At 38.7% G+C, this 17,738-nt stretch overlaps 1 protein-coding gene across 2 annotated transcripts in view; it reads right to left on the bottom strand.

Annotated features, from left to right (window-relative positions):
- Positions 1-17,738, bottom strand: part of LOC122561080 (protein prune homolog 2-like) — a 435,917-nt gene that overhangs the window by 56,736 nt on the left and 361,443 nt on the right. For both annotated transcript variants that reach the window (XM_043712461.2, XM_043712468.2), the window contains exons 11-12: positions 14,832-15,053; positions 2,581-2,757 (exon numbers count right to left, since the gene is read on the bottom strand). In XM_043712461.2, coding sequence (XP_043568396.2) covers positions 2,581-2,757; positions 14,832-15,053 — 399 coding nt within the window. The remainder of the gene's footprint in view (positions 1-2,580; positions 2,758-14,831; positions 15,054-17,738) is intronic.

Below are 17,738 nucleotides of genomic sequence, written 5' to 3'. Positions count from 1 at the left end.
CAAGCAGGATAGATAATGGGAAAGCAATAGATGTATTTTCAGAAAGGGTTTGATAAAGTTATTTAATAAGAAAAGAGCCATGGTAGTGAAGGTAGTATCAGCGCGGATAGAGGATTGGTTAACTAATAAAAGATACAAAGTTAAGATGAGGGGCTCATTTAAGTACAGTAACTTGTGACTGGTGGAGTGCCACAGGATCAATGATAGGACCACAAGTACTTAGACTATATATTAATGAGTGGGATGAGGGAAGTGAATGTATTATGCACATATTTGCAGATGACACAAAAATATTGGTAAGGCAAGGTGCTGACAAAGAGTCTGCAGAGGAATATAGACAGTTTAAGTAAGTGAGCAAAAGCTTGGCAGATGGAACATAATGGAGAAAATGTGAGCTTATGTACTTTGGCAGGAAGAACAGAAGAATTGAATTTCATTTAGATGGCGAATGACTGCAAGATGTTATAGAACAGAAAGATTTGCAAGTCCTTGTCTATGAATAACAAGAAACTAGCATCCAAGTTCACCAGATAACAGGAGAGACAAAAGGAATGTTGGCCTTTACTTCAAAGGAACTGGAAAATTAAAGTAGGGAGGTTTTGCTAAAACTATATAAGGCACTAGTTAGACCACAGCTGGAATACTACGCATGGGTTTGGACCCCTTGTCTAAGGAAGGATGTACCAGAAATGGAGGGACTGTCTTGAGTGGAGAGATTGAACAGGTTGGGCCTGTAGTCATTGGAATTTAGAAGAATGAGATACAGCCTTATTGAAACATACAAGATTTTTCAAGGACTTGACAGGATAGATGCAGAAATTTTGCTTCTTCTTGTGGGAGAGTAAAGGACAGTCATAATCTCAGAATAAGGAGTCACATATTTATGGTAGAAAGGAGGAGGAATCCCTTTTCTCTGAGGGTAGTGAATCCATGGAGTTCTTTACCGCAGAATACGGATAAGACTGGTCATTTAGTATATTCAAGACCGAAGTGGAAAGATTTTTAATCTGTAAGAGAAACGGTAGACAAGTGGAGTTGAGGATTATCTGAGTAACCATGGTCTCATTGAATGGTGGAGCAAGCTTCATGGGCTGAGTAGCCTAGTTCTGTTTCTATGTTTTATGGGGTAATTTATTAGAATAGATTAAGGACTAGTTAACACACAAAATACAGAATGTGGATTAATGGGCCTTTTACAGGTTTAAAACACACAAACAGTGGAGTGCCAGAAGGATCAGTCCGAGGTCTCAATTGATTTGAAGGAAGGGGGCAAAGTGTAATGCATCCAAATTTGCCAATGATACAAAAATATTTAGAGGCATTTTGTGATAAGAACACAAGGAATCTGCAAGGATACACAGACAGGTTGAGTGAGGGGCAAAACTGTAGCAGATGGAGTTTAATGTAAGAAAGGGAGAAGTGATATACTTTGGTCAGAAGATTCAAAAATGGCCAGACAGTTAGTAAAATAGAGACTCCAAACTGATGCAAAACAGAGGGATTCGGTTGTTCTTGTGTATAAAGTGCAAAAAGTAAGCATGCAGGTGAAGTGAGTAATGACAAAGGTAAATGGAAGTTTGGCTTTTATTGCTAGAGGGTCAGTGTTTAAAATAGGGATGTCTTATTAAAATTGTACATGGAGTTGATGAGGCAGCATCACAAGTACTGTGCACAATTTTGGTCCGTGTATTTAAAGGGATTGACTTATCAAGGATGGCTAAACAAGTTAGGCTTTTATTCATTATAATTTAGAAAAACAAGGAGTGATCTTCTTGAAACAATACAAGTTTCTGAAGAGTCTTGAGAGGGTAGATAGTCAGATGATGTTTACACTTGTTGAGCAATCTTGAACTACAGAAAAAGTTAAGTTCGTAACTATTTCATCTGGCCATCATTTAGTAACAATATTACAAACATAGGTTTTAGAGATGACACCTAAACTAAAATAGTAATATCCTTATCTAGGTCACAACATATTGCCAGACTTGTTGAGTTTCTCCTGTGTCTTCGGTTTTTGGAAGCAATGTACCTTCTATTACTCCTAAATTAGACTTCTGCCTTGTCTGTAGTTGAAAATTAATCTCCTGGATAAAGTTGCTTGAACCTATTTTATCACACTGTGGCAGAGACCCATGCAGAGAGTGTGTGGTAATTCATGGCATAATTCCAATACCAGGAAGCAGTATATCTATTCTTGGTGTAAATCACACATGTACCTCTGCAATTTATAACATATACAGGTGAAAGACATTTTCACTTCCACTAACTGACTAAGCAAAGCCAAAGGAGACTCATTAGTGTTTACAATGTCTTGGGATATATTGCCCTGGTCTAAAATAGATGAGTGGAAAGCTAAAGTACTGTAGAACAAGAAGTGAACAACAAAATGTTGACATATTTTGAAAGCAAAACAGAAGGTCAACTTGCTGCTCTACATTAATGGAACTTTTAAAAAAAATTCACTTCACAAGAAATGACAATGGAGTCAAGTCAAGTAAACAATACAATATAAAATCACAGATCTAAGTTCTATGTTTTATTTTACATCATAAACACAAATGATTTGATGAACTGACTTACCCCCATGAGAGACAACTCTTCGGTAAGGTTCAATAGCCTTCATGTCAATCCTATGTTCTTGTTCCCCAATGACAACAGTTCTCCATAACCGATTATCTGTGCGTTCTTCTTCAGCAGTATATTCTGGTATAGGTTCTACCACTTCTTTTCCAATATGAGTGGCACTGGGTGTTTCATCTAAAACAAAGAAACATTTAATAAATATTTCCACATTAAGAAAAGTAACCAATAACATTTAGTTGAAAACCTATATAACATGCTTCAACACAAGCAACATTGTGTAATGGAATATGCTTTAGATCTTAAAAATTGAAGATAAGGACAGGTCAGGCAAGATCTTTCAAGTGAGAAAAAATATAATGTCAAAAACAGTAGAGGGAGAGATAGGACGTAGCAGGGAAGAAAAGAACAAAAGAGAAGGTTTGCAACAGTGTGGAAAGCAGTGGAAATTAAATGACAAAAGGTCGTCATTCACCAGGATGTTTCAGCATAACATCAGTATTAAATACAATCAAGTTACACTATTTTAAGGAGTTTGTTCATGTTAAGTGCATGCTGAAAAATGACTAAAAAATGGCTGCGTTATAAAACAGTTGTTGTTTCAATAGATCTACAGAATTGTACTTCTCGTCCTATTTAGCAGTGTGTGTATATTGGCCTTCCCATCTGTCAAACATGTAATGTGGCAAATAATTTCTCTTTTCTGGTCACTGATTCCTCACTTCATTCTTGATAGAAGCAGCTGTCACCGTGAATATTTCAAAACAAAATACAGTTTAGCATTTTACATTTGGCATCTTCTTCCCATTTTTCTCCTCTCAATTCTTGCTATTGACAAAAAAGGCACAACTAGTCCTCTTTTACTTCACCAACTCTTAACCCTTAATCATTGATTTTCCATCAAAGAAAACAGATATAAACATGTCCTTGACTCACCCACGCAGTGATAATTTGACTGATAAAAATAGACAGCGTGGGCCGAAAATGAAATCTGTTTTGGACTAACCAGCAGTACCATGCAAATTGAATCTTACCATTATGTTCAGCAAAGTTTGTCACATGTAGGTGAGCTAGTTAACGTTTATCCTTCCAATGTATATTTTATGTTGTGCTATTATTTACTATCATTTCTCAGGTGTATATAACTTGGACCCACACAGGACTGACCTCAAATATTGTCTTCCTTAAATGACAGTGTATGTGTAATTTGTACATATTTTAAAATCATTTAGTTCAGAATTGGGATTTTGAACTAACACTGTCCATGTTTAGTCAATGAATATGAAGTGGTTTAATAATTATCTTGCACATATTTCTGCAGCCATGGTGATTTATTTTAGAAAGGTTGCATGAGAGCAAGTTTTTTTTTAAAGAGAGTAACAGGTTTTATTTTGCTTAGGAAAGTGTTACAAATTAATAAAATAAACAAGCTTCAGTTAGAAGGCTCAGGATTTTTTTTCTGATTTTGGAGAAACAGCCACAACTCAAAGAATACTTTTTAGTTTCAGTTTTGCAGAGGTTTTACCTGAAGATGCTCCTCAAGAAAACAGACAGTTTAGAACTGGTAAGAATACATTACATCAGTGATACAAATTTAGCTTTCAAGTTCCAAATCACAAATGTTTGGTTACAACCGTGGAGGCGTTAGTTGAAGCTGAGAAAGCTTAAACTCGATTGTATGAAGATTTAAGGAAGAGGTGATCAAATTGTTACAATCCGGTAATTAAATCCAAGCTAAGTCAAACCCTAAGTGTGATACAAAAAGGATTTCTCTCTGGTATTTGAGCACTGTAAAGGGATGTTGTTTGAGGTTAACAAGATTTTTTTTTAACATGTTTTGAAATCTTTTAACTTGTGTTATATGTAAATGTCTTGGTTTATTCTACTATATCTTCAGTTCTTCTGTGCAATAAACTCTACTAACAAAACCTGCAGCATTTGGTGCTTGCATTTCAGTGAAAGACCAAAATAAAAATACAAGATGAGATCTATCAAGCCAAATTTCAGTCTGGGATCTGATCTTTCCAGTGATGACATAATTTGGAATCACAACAACACCATTCTAATTCTTTATCAAATCATGAAGACCAAGATAGTCTACATTTTTAATGATGAAAGACAAATTTGGGTTGTTAGAAGCAAGAGACAGTTCTGCTGCACTACTACTTTGCCGCAGCAATAAACAAAGCAATTAGCAGTTATGACTATCATTATACAGAAATAAGAGCAGATTCAATGCAGAAGTAACAATGGAGACAAGACCTATAATTTTAGAGACATAACATAAACAAGTTTCTTGGAGGCAGATAGCACGAGGGCAAATTACAAATGCCTGAAGCTAGAGCAAATTGACATGTAAAGCATTATCAAAGATGACAGTCTTCATTACTATTTAGTTTCAACTGTAGTTTTGCTAATTTACAAAAGCAATCTTAAAAAGAAGTTTGCAGAACATTTCATGATGACTTCCTTGGATAATATTTATTGGAAGTAACTAACGATAATTTAAGTTATTTTGCAATACTGTATTTATTGAGCACTAAGGCAATTAGTCAGCTCATAGTAAAGAATGTGTGTGGTAAATATGATTATAAGACATTGAGTAGCAGCAGTATGGACCATCAACAAGATGCAAAGAGCCATTCATCACAGTTCCTTCAACAGCACCTTCCAAAACAACAACCTCTACTATCTCGAAGGACAAGGGCAGAAGACACATGGGACCACAACCATCTGCAACTTCCCCTCCACGGAACCCAACATTCTACTTGGATCTACACTGCTGTTCCTTCATTAATGTTGGATCAAAATCCTCAAACTCCCTTCCGAACAACATTGCAAGTGCACCTGCATCACATGGACTGCAATGGTTCAAGATGACAGCTCACCAGTACTTTCTCCAGGGCGACTGGGATGTGAACAAATGCTGGCCTAGGAAGGTCATTTTTAAAATGTCCACAGAAAGCAGCACACTCATCTACACTGATTTGACTAGCTGTATTCTTTGGTCTTTCTGAGAGCCCTCTCCTCTGTTCAAAAACATGAAACATCTATTGTTATGGCTCTGGTGAAAATGGACCATCAATATTCAACTTTCATCATTTGTTTTCAATATCCAAGACTTTTACAGACCAAAACAGTTTTAAAAAAAAAGACATGCTGACTTAAAATGACTGCTGCAAACATCTCACAAGCCCAAGAACCCACATGGAATTGACAAAAACTGCCTGCCTTGGAATTACCACTTTTAATCTAGAGGCACTGGAACTCAGTGAAGTTTCAGAAAAAAAGATTTTTTTTTTGTTTTATTTGCACTTGCATTATAGTTTTTCATCTTCAATATGTGAAGTTATCTGCACTGTTTAGTTTGGAAAAGACATTGAGCAGGTCAGGAAATATACTAACAAACCATAATTCAAATTGTTTGGAGCAACAGAGAGATTGAAAACAATCAACATGTACTGAATATAGCAAGAATACAGAAAGTTCCTCTCTCCCTCACTCTCGATCATAGTAAACAGTACTGGTGAAATAAAAACAACTTGGAAAAACCTCTGATGTTAGGACATCATCGAACCACAGAGTCCCTACAGTATGGAAGCAGAGCATTCAGGCCATTGAGTCCACAGTGACCTTCTGATAACATGCGATCAATTGAAAAAGAACAGTAAAGAATGTGAAGGTCAGGAACAGAACTAAAACTTTCTTGTGGCAAAATAACATGGAGGTTCTTGGTAGAAGACAGGCAAATATTGCATATAACCTTCTGAAGACCATCCCATCCAGACCTAGCCCCTACTCTCCAACCTGCATTTCCCATGGCTATTCACCTATCTGCACATCCCTGGCCATTATGGGCAATTTAGCATGGCTAATCCACCTGACCTGCACAGCTTTGGACAGTGGGAGGAAACCCACGCGGACACGGGAACTATGTGCAAACTCCACACAGACAGTCGTCTGAGGGTGAAATTAAACCTGGCTCCCTGACCCTATGAGGAATCAGTGCTAACCACTGAGCCACCATGCCACCCCATATCATAAGTACCTGCAAGCTTTGCCACTCCTAGGAAGGAGTGCAGCTAAATAGTTGGGATTGAGGTTTCACTCTTGCAACTCAATGACTTATGGAAAAATTGTAAACCCCAACAGTCTTTCCCTTCCTGTCTATATTAAATAACCAGTCTACCGCAACTTCTTTGAGAGTTTATTACCTATGGTTTGTTGTCACATTTTATTTTTTTCAGGTAATTAAATAACAATCGCTTTCACTCAGGAATTGGCTCTCATTGATTTTTGATCGAGTTAGCCCAAATCAATAAATTCTAATGTGTTAAAAAGGGTTAGAATAAAAGGATTTGCTGCATCTGATCAAGAGGGAGTTGAAAATAAAGACAGGAACCCATGACCCCTCCTCACTTGGTTGTAACAACAGTTAGCCGACCTGTTTTTGCTTTGTTTTAGTTGTGAACATTTTATGCCTTGCCTTTGGTAACTAGTACCCTGGACCTTGCAGTCCCACAGTAACCAAGCCGCCCAGGTTCTGCTCAGATACACAGTATATGTCGGTATTTACAACACCATTTTACCTTGAATTGAGTGCAGTCGTAAACAATAATCATCAAATAAAACCCATTGTTAATAACAGGAATAACAGATAAAACAGGGAACTGCAGGCCTGATAGCTGAACATCGGTTATGATGAAAATTTGGGAATCTTTTGTTCAGGAAGTCTTAAATGCATTAGAAAAACTATCAGATAAAGTTAACAGAGTTTAAGAAACTATTTGACAATCTTAGATATTTTTGGGAATGTTGCTGCACATGTAGACAGATATATTTGAATTTCTAAAAGGCATAAAGAACTACACAAGTTTAATACATCAGGGTTTATGGAGTTGGTGTAATATGCTAGCATAGATGGAGGACTGGTTAACAGACAAATAGTATAGTAGTGATAAAGTAGCATTTTCAAGATGGCAGGCTATAACTAGAGAAGTGCTACAACAATCATTGCTGGAGATTAAGCTATTTACAACTGATATTCAAGAACTGGGATATGGAGACAGAGTAATGTAGCTAAGTTTGCTGACAATACAAAATGGATGCGTCCTCTAAATGTTCATTCAAAAAGTTGCTACAAAGGGATACATATAAATTAAATGTGTTAAATGGACAAAAATGTGGCAAAGTGTGAGGCTATCCACCTTAGTCACAAGAAAAGAAAAACAGAATATTATTTAAAGATGCAAAACTTTTAAATATTTACGTGCAGAGAGATTTTGTACTCAGTCAGAACACAAAATTAGCATGCTTGTACAGCAAGAAAATTAGGAAGGCAAATGGTATGTTGGACCTGATTGTAAGGGATTGTAGTACAAAAATAAAGAACTTTTGTAACACTTTTATAAGAGTTTGTTGAGGCCACATCTGAAATAGTTTGTGCAGTTTTGGTCTCACAGCGAAGGGAAGATATTGGAATTGGCAATTATGAAGGCTTATTAAATTGGTTCCAGGGATGAGAAAGTTGACATATGATGAGAAGCTGAGTAAAATGGGTCTATATTCAAATGAGTTTAGAATAATGAAATGTAATCTCATTGAAAGGTATAAGGTTTTAGTGAGGCTTGACAAGACAGAGAGGTTGCTTCTCTTGCTTGGGAATGCAGAACATAGGGCACAGCCCTATGGAGTCACTCATGCAGGGATTCATAAGAATTTCTTTGAGACAGACTGCAAATCATGGGAATTGTCTACCCTGGATGGTTTTGGATTTTCCATCATGGGCTATAACTAAGACTTGAGATTGATAGATAAATAATCTCAGAGAATTATGGGATATGGAGGAAACTGGACTTGAAGTAGATTAACCATGATTGCACTGGATCTTGAAACAGGATCAAAAGGATTGAATATTTACTCCTGCTCCTGTTTCTAGGTTGCAATGTTACCTAAGGCGGAGTAGAAAGATTCACACCTCCCATTGACAAATATTTCAGAGCTGATTAGTGATTACCTGACAGTACTACAGACCGATCTGATTTAGACATCAGATTATTCAGGTTGAGACAGATGGGCTCATTTTTCACCACTAGATGGAACTAACTCTAAAAAGAATCAGGTTTATGTATTAAAAACCAAAATAACTGCAGATGCTGGAAATCAGAAACAAAAACAAATTGCTGGAAAAGCTTAGCAGGTCTGGCATTATCTACAGAGAGAAATCAGAGTCAACGTTCAGGGACAAGTGACTCCCTCCTCAGAACTCTGCCGTATATATTGTGCAGGATGGACAAACCATATTACTTAATAAAGAAGGTGAACTGACAGAGGTAGTAACAAGAGTATCCACGCATGGGAGTAAAACCTGAGAAGCACAGCAAGAGTGCGAAACAGAAAAAAGAACTGCAATTTGGACTGATGCTGGAAAAGCACAGCCAATCAGGTAGCATCCGAGGAGCAGCAGAGTCAACGTTTTGAGCAGGAGGTCTTCATCAGGAATGAGGGTGTGGTCCAGGATAAATGGGGATGGGAGAGGTGGGTGGGGGAGGGGTGGGAAAGATAGCTGGGAATGCGATAGGTAGATGAAGGTGGGGGTGATGGTAATAGGTCAGAGAGGAGGGTAGAGCGGATAGGTGGAAAGGAAGATGGATGGGTAGGACACTTCAAGAGGGCAGTGCCGAGTTGGAAGGTTAGATCTGGGATAAGGTGGGTAGGGGGGGGGCTAAATGAGGAAACTGGTGAAATTGACATTGATCCAATGTGGTTGGAGGGTGCTGAGGCAGGAGATGAGGCGCTCTTTCACCAGGCATCGGGTGCCTAGAGTTTGCCAGTGGAGGAGGCCAGGACTTGCACGTCCTTGGTGGAGTGGGAGAGGGCATTGATGTGTTTGGCCATAGGGCGGTGGGATTGTTTAGTGTGTTTTGTCCCAGGGATGCTCGAAATGTCGATTCTCCTACTCCTCGGATGCTGCCTGACCGGCTGTGCTTTTCCAACACCACACATTTGCTTCAGATCTCCAGTATCTGCAATCATTAATTTCTCCTGATTAGGACAATTGTTTCTTTCAGTGTATATTTCGACCCATGTTGTGGAATTTAATGCCTGCCTGAGATGTGAGTATGGAGGTGGCTCTGGGTGGGGCCCACTGTTTCGCTGCTCTTTGTACTGATTAAATCCAGGGAGAAATGGCTCATAAGCGGCCTTCCTGCCCCAGCTCCTTTTAGTGAGCACTTGAGCTTCTTCCCATCACTAGGGTAATCAGTCAGCAGTGGACAGGTCAGTCACCGTGGGGAAAAACAAATAGTAAACTTGGTCAATTGCTTGTGGTCTTGTGGAAGTACAAGGCATACCTTACCCACAGAAACTCAGTGCTTTATCACGTACCTTTTTGAAAAAGTAACAAAGATTGATAAGGACAGAGCGGTAGATGTGATTTATGTGGACTTCAGTAAGGTGTTTGACAAGGTTCCCCATGGGAGACTGGTTAGCAAGGTTAGGTCTTATGGAATAAAGGGAGAACTAGCCATTTGGAGACAGAACTGCCTCAAAGATAGAAGACAGAGAGTGGTGGTGGAGGGTTGCTTTTCAGACTGGAGGCCTGTGACCAGTAGAGTGCCACAACGACCGGTGCTGGGTCCACTACTTTTCATCATTTATATAAATGATTTGGATATGAACATAGGAGGTTCAGTTAGTAAGTTTGCAGATGACACCAAAATTGGAGGTGTAGTCGACAGTGAAGAAGGTTACCTCAGATTAAAACAGGATCTTGATCAGATGGGCCAATGAGCTAAGGAGTGGCAGATGGAGTTTAAATAAATGTGGGGTGCTGCATTTTGGGAAAGCAAATCAGAGCAGGACTTATACACTTAATGGTAACGTCCTAGAGAGTGCTGCTGAACAAAGAGACCTTGGAGTCCAGATTCATCGCTCCTTGAAAGCAGAGTCGCAGATAGATAGGATAGTGAAGGCGGCGTTTGGTATGCTTTCCTTTACTGGTCAGCACATTGAGTATAGGAGTTGGGAGATCATGTTGTGGCTGTACAGGACATTGGTTAGGCCACTTTTGGAATATTGTGTGCAATTCTGATCTCCTTCCTATCAGGATGCTGTTGTGAAACTTTAAAGGGTTCAGAAAAGATTGACAAGGATGTTACCAGGGTTGGAGGATTTGAGCTATAGGGAGAGGCTGAATAGGCTGAGGGGAGACCTCATAGAGGTTTATAAAATCATGAGGGGCATGGATAGGATAAATAGACAAAATCTTTTCCCTGGGGTGGGGGAGTCCAGAACTAGAGGTCATAGGTTTAGGGTGAGAGGGGTAAGGTATAAAAGGGACCTAAGGGGCAACTTTTTCACAGAGAGGGTGGGTGTGTGGATGGAATGAGCTGCCAGAGGAAATGGTGTAGTCTGGTACAATTGCAAAATTCAAAAGACATCTCTCGTTGGCTATGTGAATAGGAAGGGTTTAGAGGGATATGGGCCAAGTGCTGGCAAATGGGACTAGATTCGGTTGGGATATCTAGTTGACATATACGAGTTGGACTGAAGGGTCTGTTTCCATGCTGTACATCTCTGTGACTCAAAGTGAATTGTTATTGTAAAGGAGTGCTCCCAACTAAAGTCACCGTTTGCATGGCCCAAAAGCCTATTTTTTTTGACAAGTCAAAAAGTTCTGCATCACCTCCCCAATACACACCAACCCTCTCCTTCTAATTAGCTTTGTGCATCAGCCAAGTTCTGTGTGAGCAGACAAACAGAAATAAGTCATTAGCACAAAACAAGGCAAGGCAGTCATACATAGTCACTTCAAAGTTTGGGAGAAGATTTGTAGCTCGGGTGCTCGTTGTTGTGGTTCTGTTCGCCGAGCTCGGCAAACAGAACCACAACGACATAGTCACTGCATGACAATTTATTCTGCTTGGTCGTTCCAAATGGGTGTGTTGAAAAAATATTTGTAATTTAAGTTTCCTCTTTACTCAACCATTTTGAAATCACAATTAAAAATATAAAATAATAAAAAAAGCCACAGTTAGTGACTTGCTAAAATAGGCAAGTGAATCCTTCTGTTTTAGTTGTGTCAGAATCACAGAAAATAACATGCATATTCAACCAACACAACCACATTCAGAAGATTCAATACAATAATAAATAGAGAATCTGCTTATTTGTGATGCTGGTTAAGGGATAGGTAGGACACCAAGGATAACTCCCTTGTCATGGGATCTTTTACATCCACCTAAACAAGTGGATGCATTGTCAATTTAGCATCTCATTCGAAGGGCGATACCTCTTACAGTGCCGTACTGAGAGTCAGTCTAGGTTAATATGTGCACAACTCCTGCTGTGGTACTTGAGCCTGAGACTGTGTGGTTCACAGGCAAGAGCACTACAAACTGAGCCACAGCTGACACATAATCCGTGGGCCAAAATTCCTGTTAGTACACTGTTCAAGGTTTAACCACAAACTTATAATACAGTTTTGGGAATGGTAAAGATCATTATTCCCACACAATTTTACTTGTTACACTTTGTGGGTTACATCCTGCACCAGACAGTCAGCAATAAAGAGGGAAATTATTAATCAATCATGAACTGCTATTAGAACAGACACCCAGTACAGTTTAAGACGTGACTAAGCTGTATATCGACTGCCTGGAACCATTATTCCAACAGACCTGGAATAAAGATTCCTGACTATTGACAAACCAGCCCTAGAAATCTAGGCAACTTGATCCCTGTGAAGGAGAGTTTTAGTCAGACCATATGAAATGATGTCTACTCAGATTCACAAAACATCCTAAAATGGTTTTGGATCCATGACTTCACTGGCCTCAGTCTGGGCAAGTAAAAGAGGGTTTACAGCTGTATGAACATTTTTAATATTACATTTATTTGACAGACAGTTAACAAAATGGAAATTAATAAAGGTGATGAAGATTTTGTTTCAAATAAATATTCATTCATCTTAAAAGGGAACTTAAATAGTGACCAAAGAACTGAAAAATAATGTAGAATGATGTGAGGCACAGACCAATCATATTCAGGATATAAATTATTTTCTCTCACTTGTGATTGTCATATTTGGTTACCTTAGGACAATAACAAAAATGTTTCCAAATATTCTGAACACTGTATTAGAACAAAAACAGAATTCACTCTCAAGTTTGCATATCAATTCTTTTCACCACTGAACAGTTTTTTTTCAGTGATGTGTGTAATTATTAATGTGGATCTCTCTTTCCAGACTTCCTGCTACTTTCTGCATGAGAGGCACTGATCCATTTTATACTGCAAGCTGTCACTGAATAAAAGGCTCCTTTGTATTCTCAGTAAACACAAAAATTTCTTTGATTTCAGATGATAAATTTCCAACATAGTTTACCAGCCAAATTTGGGGCCCCATCTATAATGACTGCAAAACATTTCTGAACATTGAAAAAAAATACTTTTAATCCACCAGTACAATTAAATAAAAGATAATAAACATTAAATTATGTTTCCTACACGACAAAGATGGATACCCTCCATTAGGCTTCAGAAAAAAAAAGTCCAACACTAAACATTATCAGCAATCTCTCACATTTACATGCAGTTTCTCAGAAAAATACAGATTTCTGAGTGTTTGCAACAGGAAACATATGGACAGCAAGCAAGATTTTTGGGGGAGCACAAGGGCTTAAATTACTGAAATAGCATTCTCTGAAAAAGCAGCAGTTAAAATGGAGGGACAAGCAGCTATTTGAAATGCCATAGTGATGCTGACGTTTCACAGTGTGGAGTTTACACATCCCGCTTTCTGCCACCGTGTCTCTCTCTCTCTCTCTCATGCATACTCACTGTCTCTCCCTCCTTTTTTTCACTGCATGCCTCACTCCCCTCCTTCTTCACTCTTTAAAATCTTGTTCTCTCACCATCTTCCCATCCTCACTCATTATTTCAAACAATTTTTCTCTCACTCATATCCTTCCCTCTGTCCCTCACAGCATCTCACCTCTCACTGTCTCCTTCTCACAATCCAGCGCATACCATTCACAATAGCTTCCCTCAGTCTCTCATTTCCTCACACCATCAATCTCTCTTTATCTCTTTCCCTCCCTCGCTCCTCACACTGCTTCTCCCTTACCCACTTTGACACCATCCTCCGTCATTCATCAGTTCCATCACTTTCTTCCCTCCTTCTCTTACTATCTCCTTCCTTTCATAATTTCGCCACCCACTCTCTCTCACTCCTCTTGCACTGCTTCTCTCTTCCTCAATTGCATTCTTGCATCATCTTTTCATCTTTCACTCACTATCTCTCACAATGTCTTTCTTTCCCAATTCACAAATTCACCCAATCGTTCATTCATCCACTCTTGCTCAATTTTCCATAAAGGTTGCTGAGGATACAAAACTTAGAATCAGTGTAATTGGCAAAGAGAGTACTCTGGGGAACATCAAAAGATTACAGGGAAGTTGGGGCAGCTGGATAGGGAGATGAACATCAATGTGGAGACTGTGAGGTGATACATTTTGGTAGAAAAAACATGAAATGTTAACGGAAGAGGGAATATTTTTTCAAGGTGTACAAAAGCAGACACTTGGGTATATAAGTCATTAAAGGGGGAGAATAGATTGAGAGAGAGCATGCAGTATCAGAGGCGCTAGTAAATGGCTAGAGAACACAACAGTAACGAGGTTATGTCGAACTTGCATAAGACATTGGTTAGTTATCACCCCAAATGGAGAGCTGGTACAGGTACAATAGACACAATGGCCTCCATCTGCACCCTAACTGTGACTCTGAGACTGTGAGATCCGCTATGGCTTTCTGAAGCCTACAGCATCATTTCATTTTAAAGCTTTTAATGCCAAAGGAAATTGAATAAATGCTTCGAACCAGTTCAACTGGTTCAGACCTCAATTGTTCAAGAAATGAGTGAGTACAATAGGGCAATTAAAATATAGAACTAATAGGATGGAGTTAAAAACCTTACAGTCTACCTGAATAGCATCACATTACTCTTTGAGGACAAAAGTATGAAACAGGAAACAGCTGCAAAAATAAAGCTAAATCTACTTCAGTGTGACTCCCAATTTTGCATCATTGCTACTTTGCATTTGTGACCTTTGTGATGAAACAGTAGAAAGCACATCCTTAGCAGATGAAGTAATAAAAGCAGTAATAAAAATTGGAAGAAGTTGAAGATGTATTTTCAAAAATATCAAAATGCATATTAGAAATCTGTTCAATAACACTTTTTTACCTTCCCACTCCAGTTCGTTACCATGCCCTGAGTACTCGAGAGAATCCGCCTCATCGGGGGTTTCAAGGTCATCGACATTGATGTCAAGATCATCTGGGGTATCAAGATTATCATCAGACAGGACTGACCCTTCGCTCTGGTCAAGTGAAAGGCTGATATCAGGAGCTGTAAGCTTTTTCTTCCCTTGGTGGATTCCATTGAGGTCAAGGGAATTAGGTGGTGCTAATTAAAATCAATGGAAATAGAGAAAAGATTAAATCACATCAAAATAAAATAATAATTTGCTGCACTTTTGAAATTTCAATCAAATTCAGTTTTGGTGAGAACACCAAAAGAGCACAGTCAATCTTCATGCTACTTCTCATCGCAAAAATTGGCAGTAAATTATTTACACACCTGTTAAAATAACCTGAAGCAGCATATTTGTTCAGATAGCTATCTACCTAAGCACATGCACATGATGACAGTATCAACACTTATGGTTTAAATGTTAGCATTAGAATGGGTTTAAAAATAGCAATTTTAAACTAAAGATCCATAAATAACACATTCAAAAGGCACCATCTAACAAACGTCTGTGACAAAGTGGATTGTATCGATCTGAAACATATATCTTAGATGTCATACAGTTCGATTTCAGCTTACTAACGTAGCCCTGATTCAGCTAAACCAATAATAGTAGGCTGTTGGGAAGGAGAAACTGGCAGTACAAACTTTACTGCCCAGTCCTATCAATGCAAAGAAATATCCAAGGACAGACCACAGTTGGCCTTTAATGCATGTTATGATGACAATGTTATTTGGAGGGAAATTTAGTTTGAGTATAAACAATATTCTCTATTCTTTAGGATCTATCATCTGCAAACTAGCTAATAGAATTCTTTCTGCCTCAGATTTGAAGGATTCTTGAAGAAAAATTAGAAGACAAATTTCAAAAGGCTTATGTAGTGACAGTACGTATTAGACAAAGTGTGGGTGGGTAGGTCAAGGGAGGCATAAAAACACTGACTTCCAGGCAAAAATTACAAATTTTCACATAAAGCTCTTTAAATCTTACTCCAGGTGCTGCTGGGCATGGAACAGCCCACCTTCCCTCCCTAAGAGATGTTAGAAATCTACCAGTAAAACAAGCCCCATCTTCCAGCCCAATTCAGTCAGAAATCAAGAGAAGCCTCCATTGTGATTTCAGATCACAACAAATTCCCTCCTGTAAGGAGATCTAACCCCAACAGCCCTACTCAAGGATTTTCAAACTCCAGGACTATTAACCCAGTAATGAAAGTTTCAGATCATTCTCTACTGCAACAGACCACAGAGCTATTCTCCTTAGTTTATGCTGCAAAATGGCAGGTATCTAACTCCAGCTTGTACATCTTGACTTCTACATATTCTCAGATTTAAAACTGGTAATATAAAAATAAACATTAAGCATATTGGTAAAAGTTATGGACAAGAGAAAAACTTCACATTTTCCCCATACGACTTTCTGTTGTTGCACTTTAAGACATGAGCATATAGTCACTGAAGTTGCCATTTCTAAACACACCTCAATTTCAAGTTAGTTCTGCTGTTGCACATTGAAATCTCCCACAGCACAGTAATTGGTTGAGAAGTGTAAACTTCTGACAGACGGACTTACGTTGCATGAGTCTCTCCAAAGGTTCACAACACTGAAGTTGGAGACTTTGATGTGAGATGTTTACCTGGATATTTAATCTAGCTTGTCCCACTATTAATTTCTGGAGTAGTTCAGTGATTAACAGCTGAATGCAACCTATCACCTCTCCAGTTTGAATACCCCCACCTCCTCAACTAACCCCTCAATCCCAGCTACACTCCATGACTATCCAACCTCTGGACTACTCACCCTCTCATTCCCTCACTAACTCATTAAAACCCATTTTAAAAATCTACTTAAACACTGAAAGTGGTTCCATAAAGAGGGAGTATGGTTTTTTTGATTGTTTCTAGAACATAAAATAGTACAGCACAGGAACAAACTCTTCAGCCCACCATGTTTGTGCTGACAATGATATCATTCTAAAATTATCCCAACTGCCTGTATATGGTCCGTATCTCTCTATTCCCTGCCTGTTCATGTACCTGTCTAAATGCCTTCTAAAATATTGCTATTGTATCTGCTTCTACCACCTCTCCTGACAGACACCTACCAGTCTCGGCATAAAAACATTCCTTGCACATCTCCATTAAACTACCATCCCCATCTCCCTCACTTTAAACCTATTTGATCTGGTTTTAGACATTTCCACCCTGGAAAAAAGATTCCAACCATGCACCCTAACCATGCTTCTCATGATTTTATATATTCCTATCAGGTCACTCCTGAGCCTATGAGGTTCTAGTGAAACCAATCCAAGTTTGTCTAATCTCTCATTATAGCTAATACAAAATAGCCAATCCAGGTAACATCCTAGTAAACCTTTTTGGCGCATTCTTGAAAGCGTCCACCATCCTCCCTGTAGTGTGGTGACCAGAATCACATACAATACTCCAAATGTGGCCCCTTTCTCTTCACTAGTGGTGGCACTTTTATGCTGCGGCTGGGTTCAGGAGACTGAGCTGCAATGTTGGAAAAAGGTAGGCCATCATTAACTTCATGTTAGGATTGCGCTTAACGGAAGATCTGGCCCAGTGTTCTTTGCGCAGAGTTGCAGCATTGTTGAGCTAAAACTCAGTGTGTAATTTATACACTTGCAGAATATTTAATGCACTGCTAATATTCAACAATCTAATACTGAAGATTATTTTTGGTTCAGCTTCCCAACAGCTCCTACTTACTAAAACCTGAAAGAGAACAACTTTTATTCATATAGCACCTTTAAAATAATAAAATGTCCCATGCACTTTACAAGCACATTATGAAACTAAATATGACACCAAACTGCT

Source organism: Chiloscyllium plagiosum, unplaced genomic scaffold (genome assembly GCF_037043375.1).
Source record: "Chiloscyllium plagiosum isolate Xiang-an unplaced genomic scaffold, Cpla_swu_hap1 HiC_scaffold_2, whole genome shotgun sequence".
Classification (NCBI taxonomy): Eukaryota; Metazoa; Chordata; class Chondrichthyes; order Orectolobiformes; family Hemiscylliidae; genus Chiloscyllium; species Chiloscyllium plagiosum.
The sequence above is the reverse complement of the archived record's forward strand: the minus strand, read 5'-3'. Positions and strand labels throughout refer to the sequence as shown.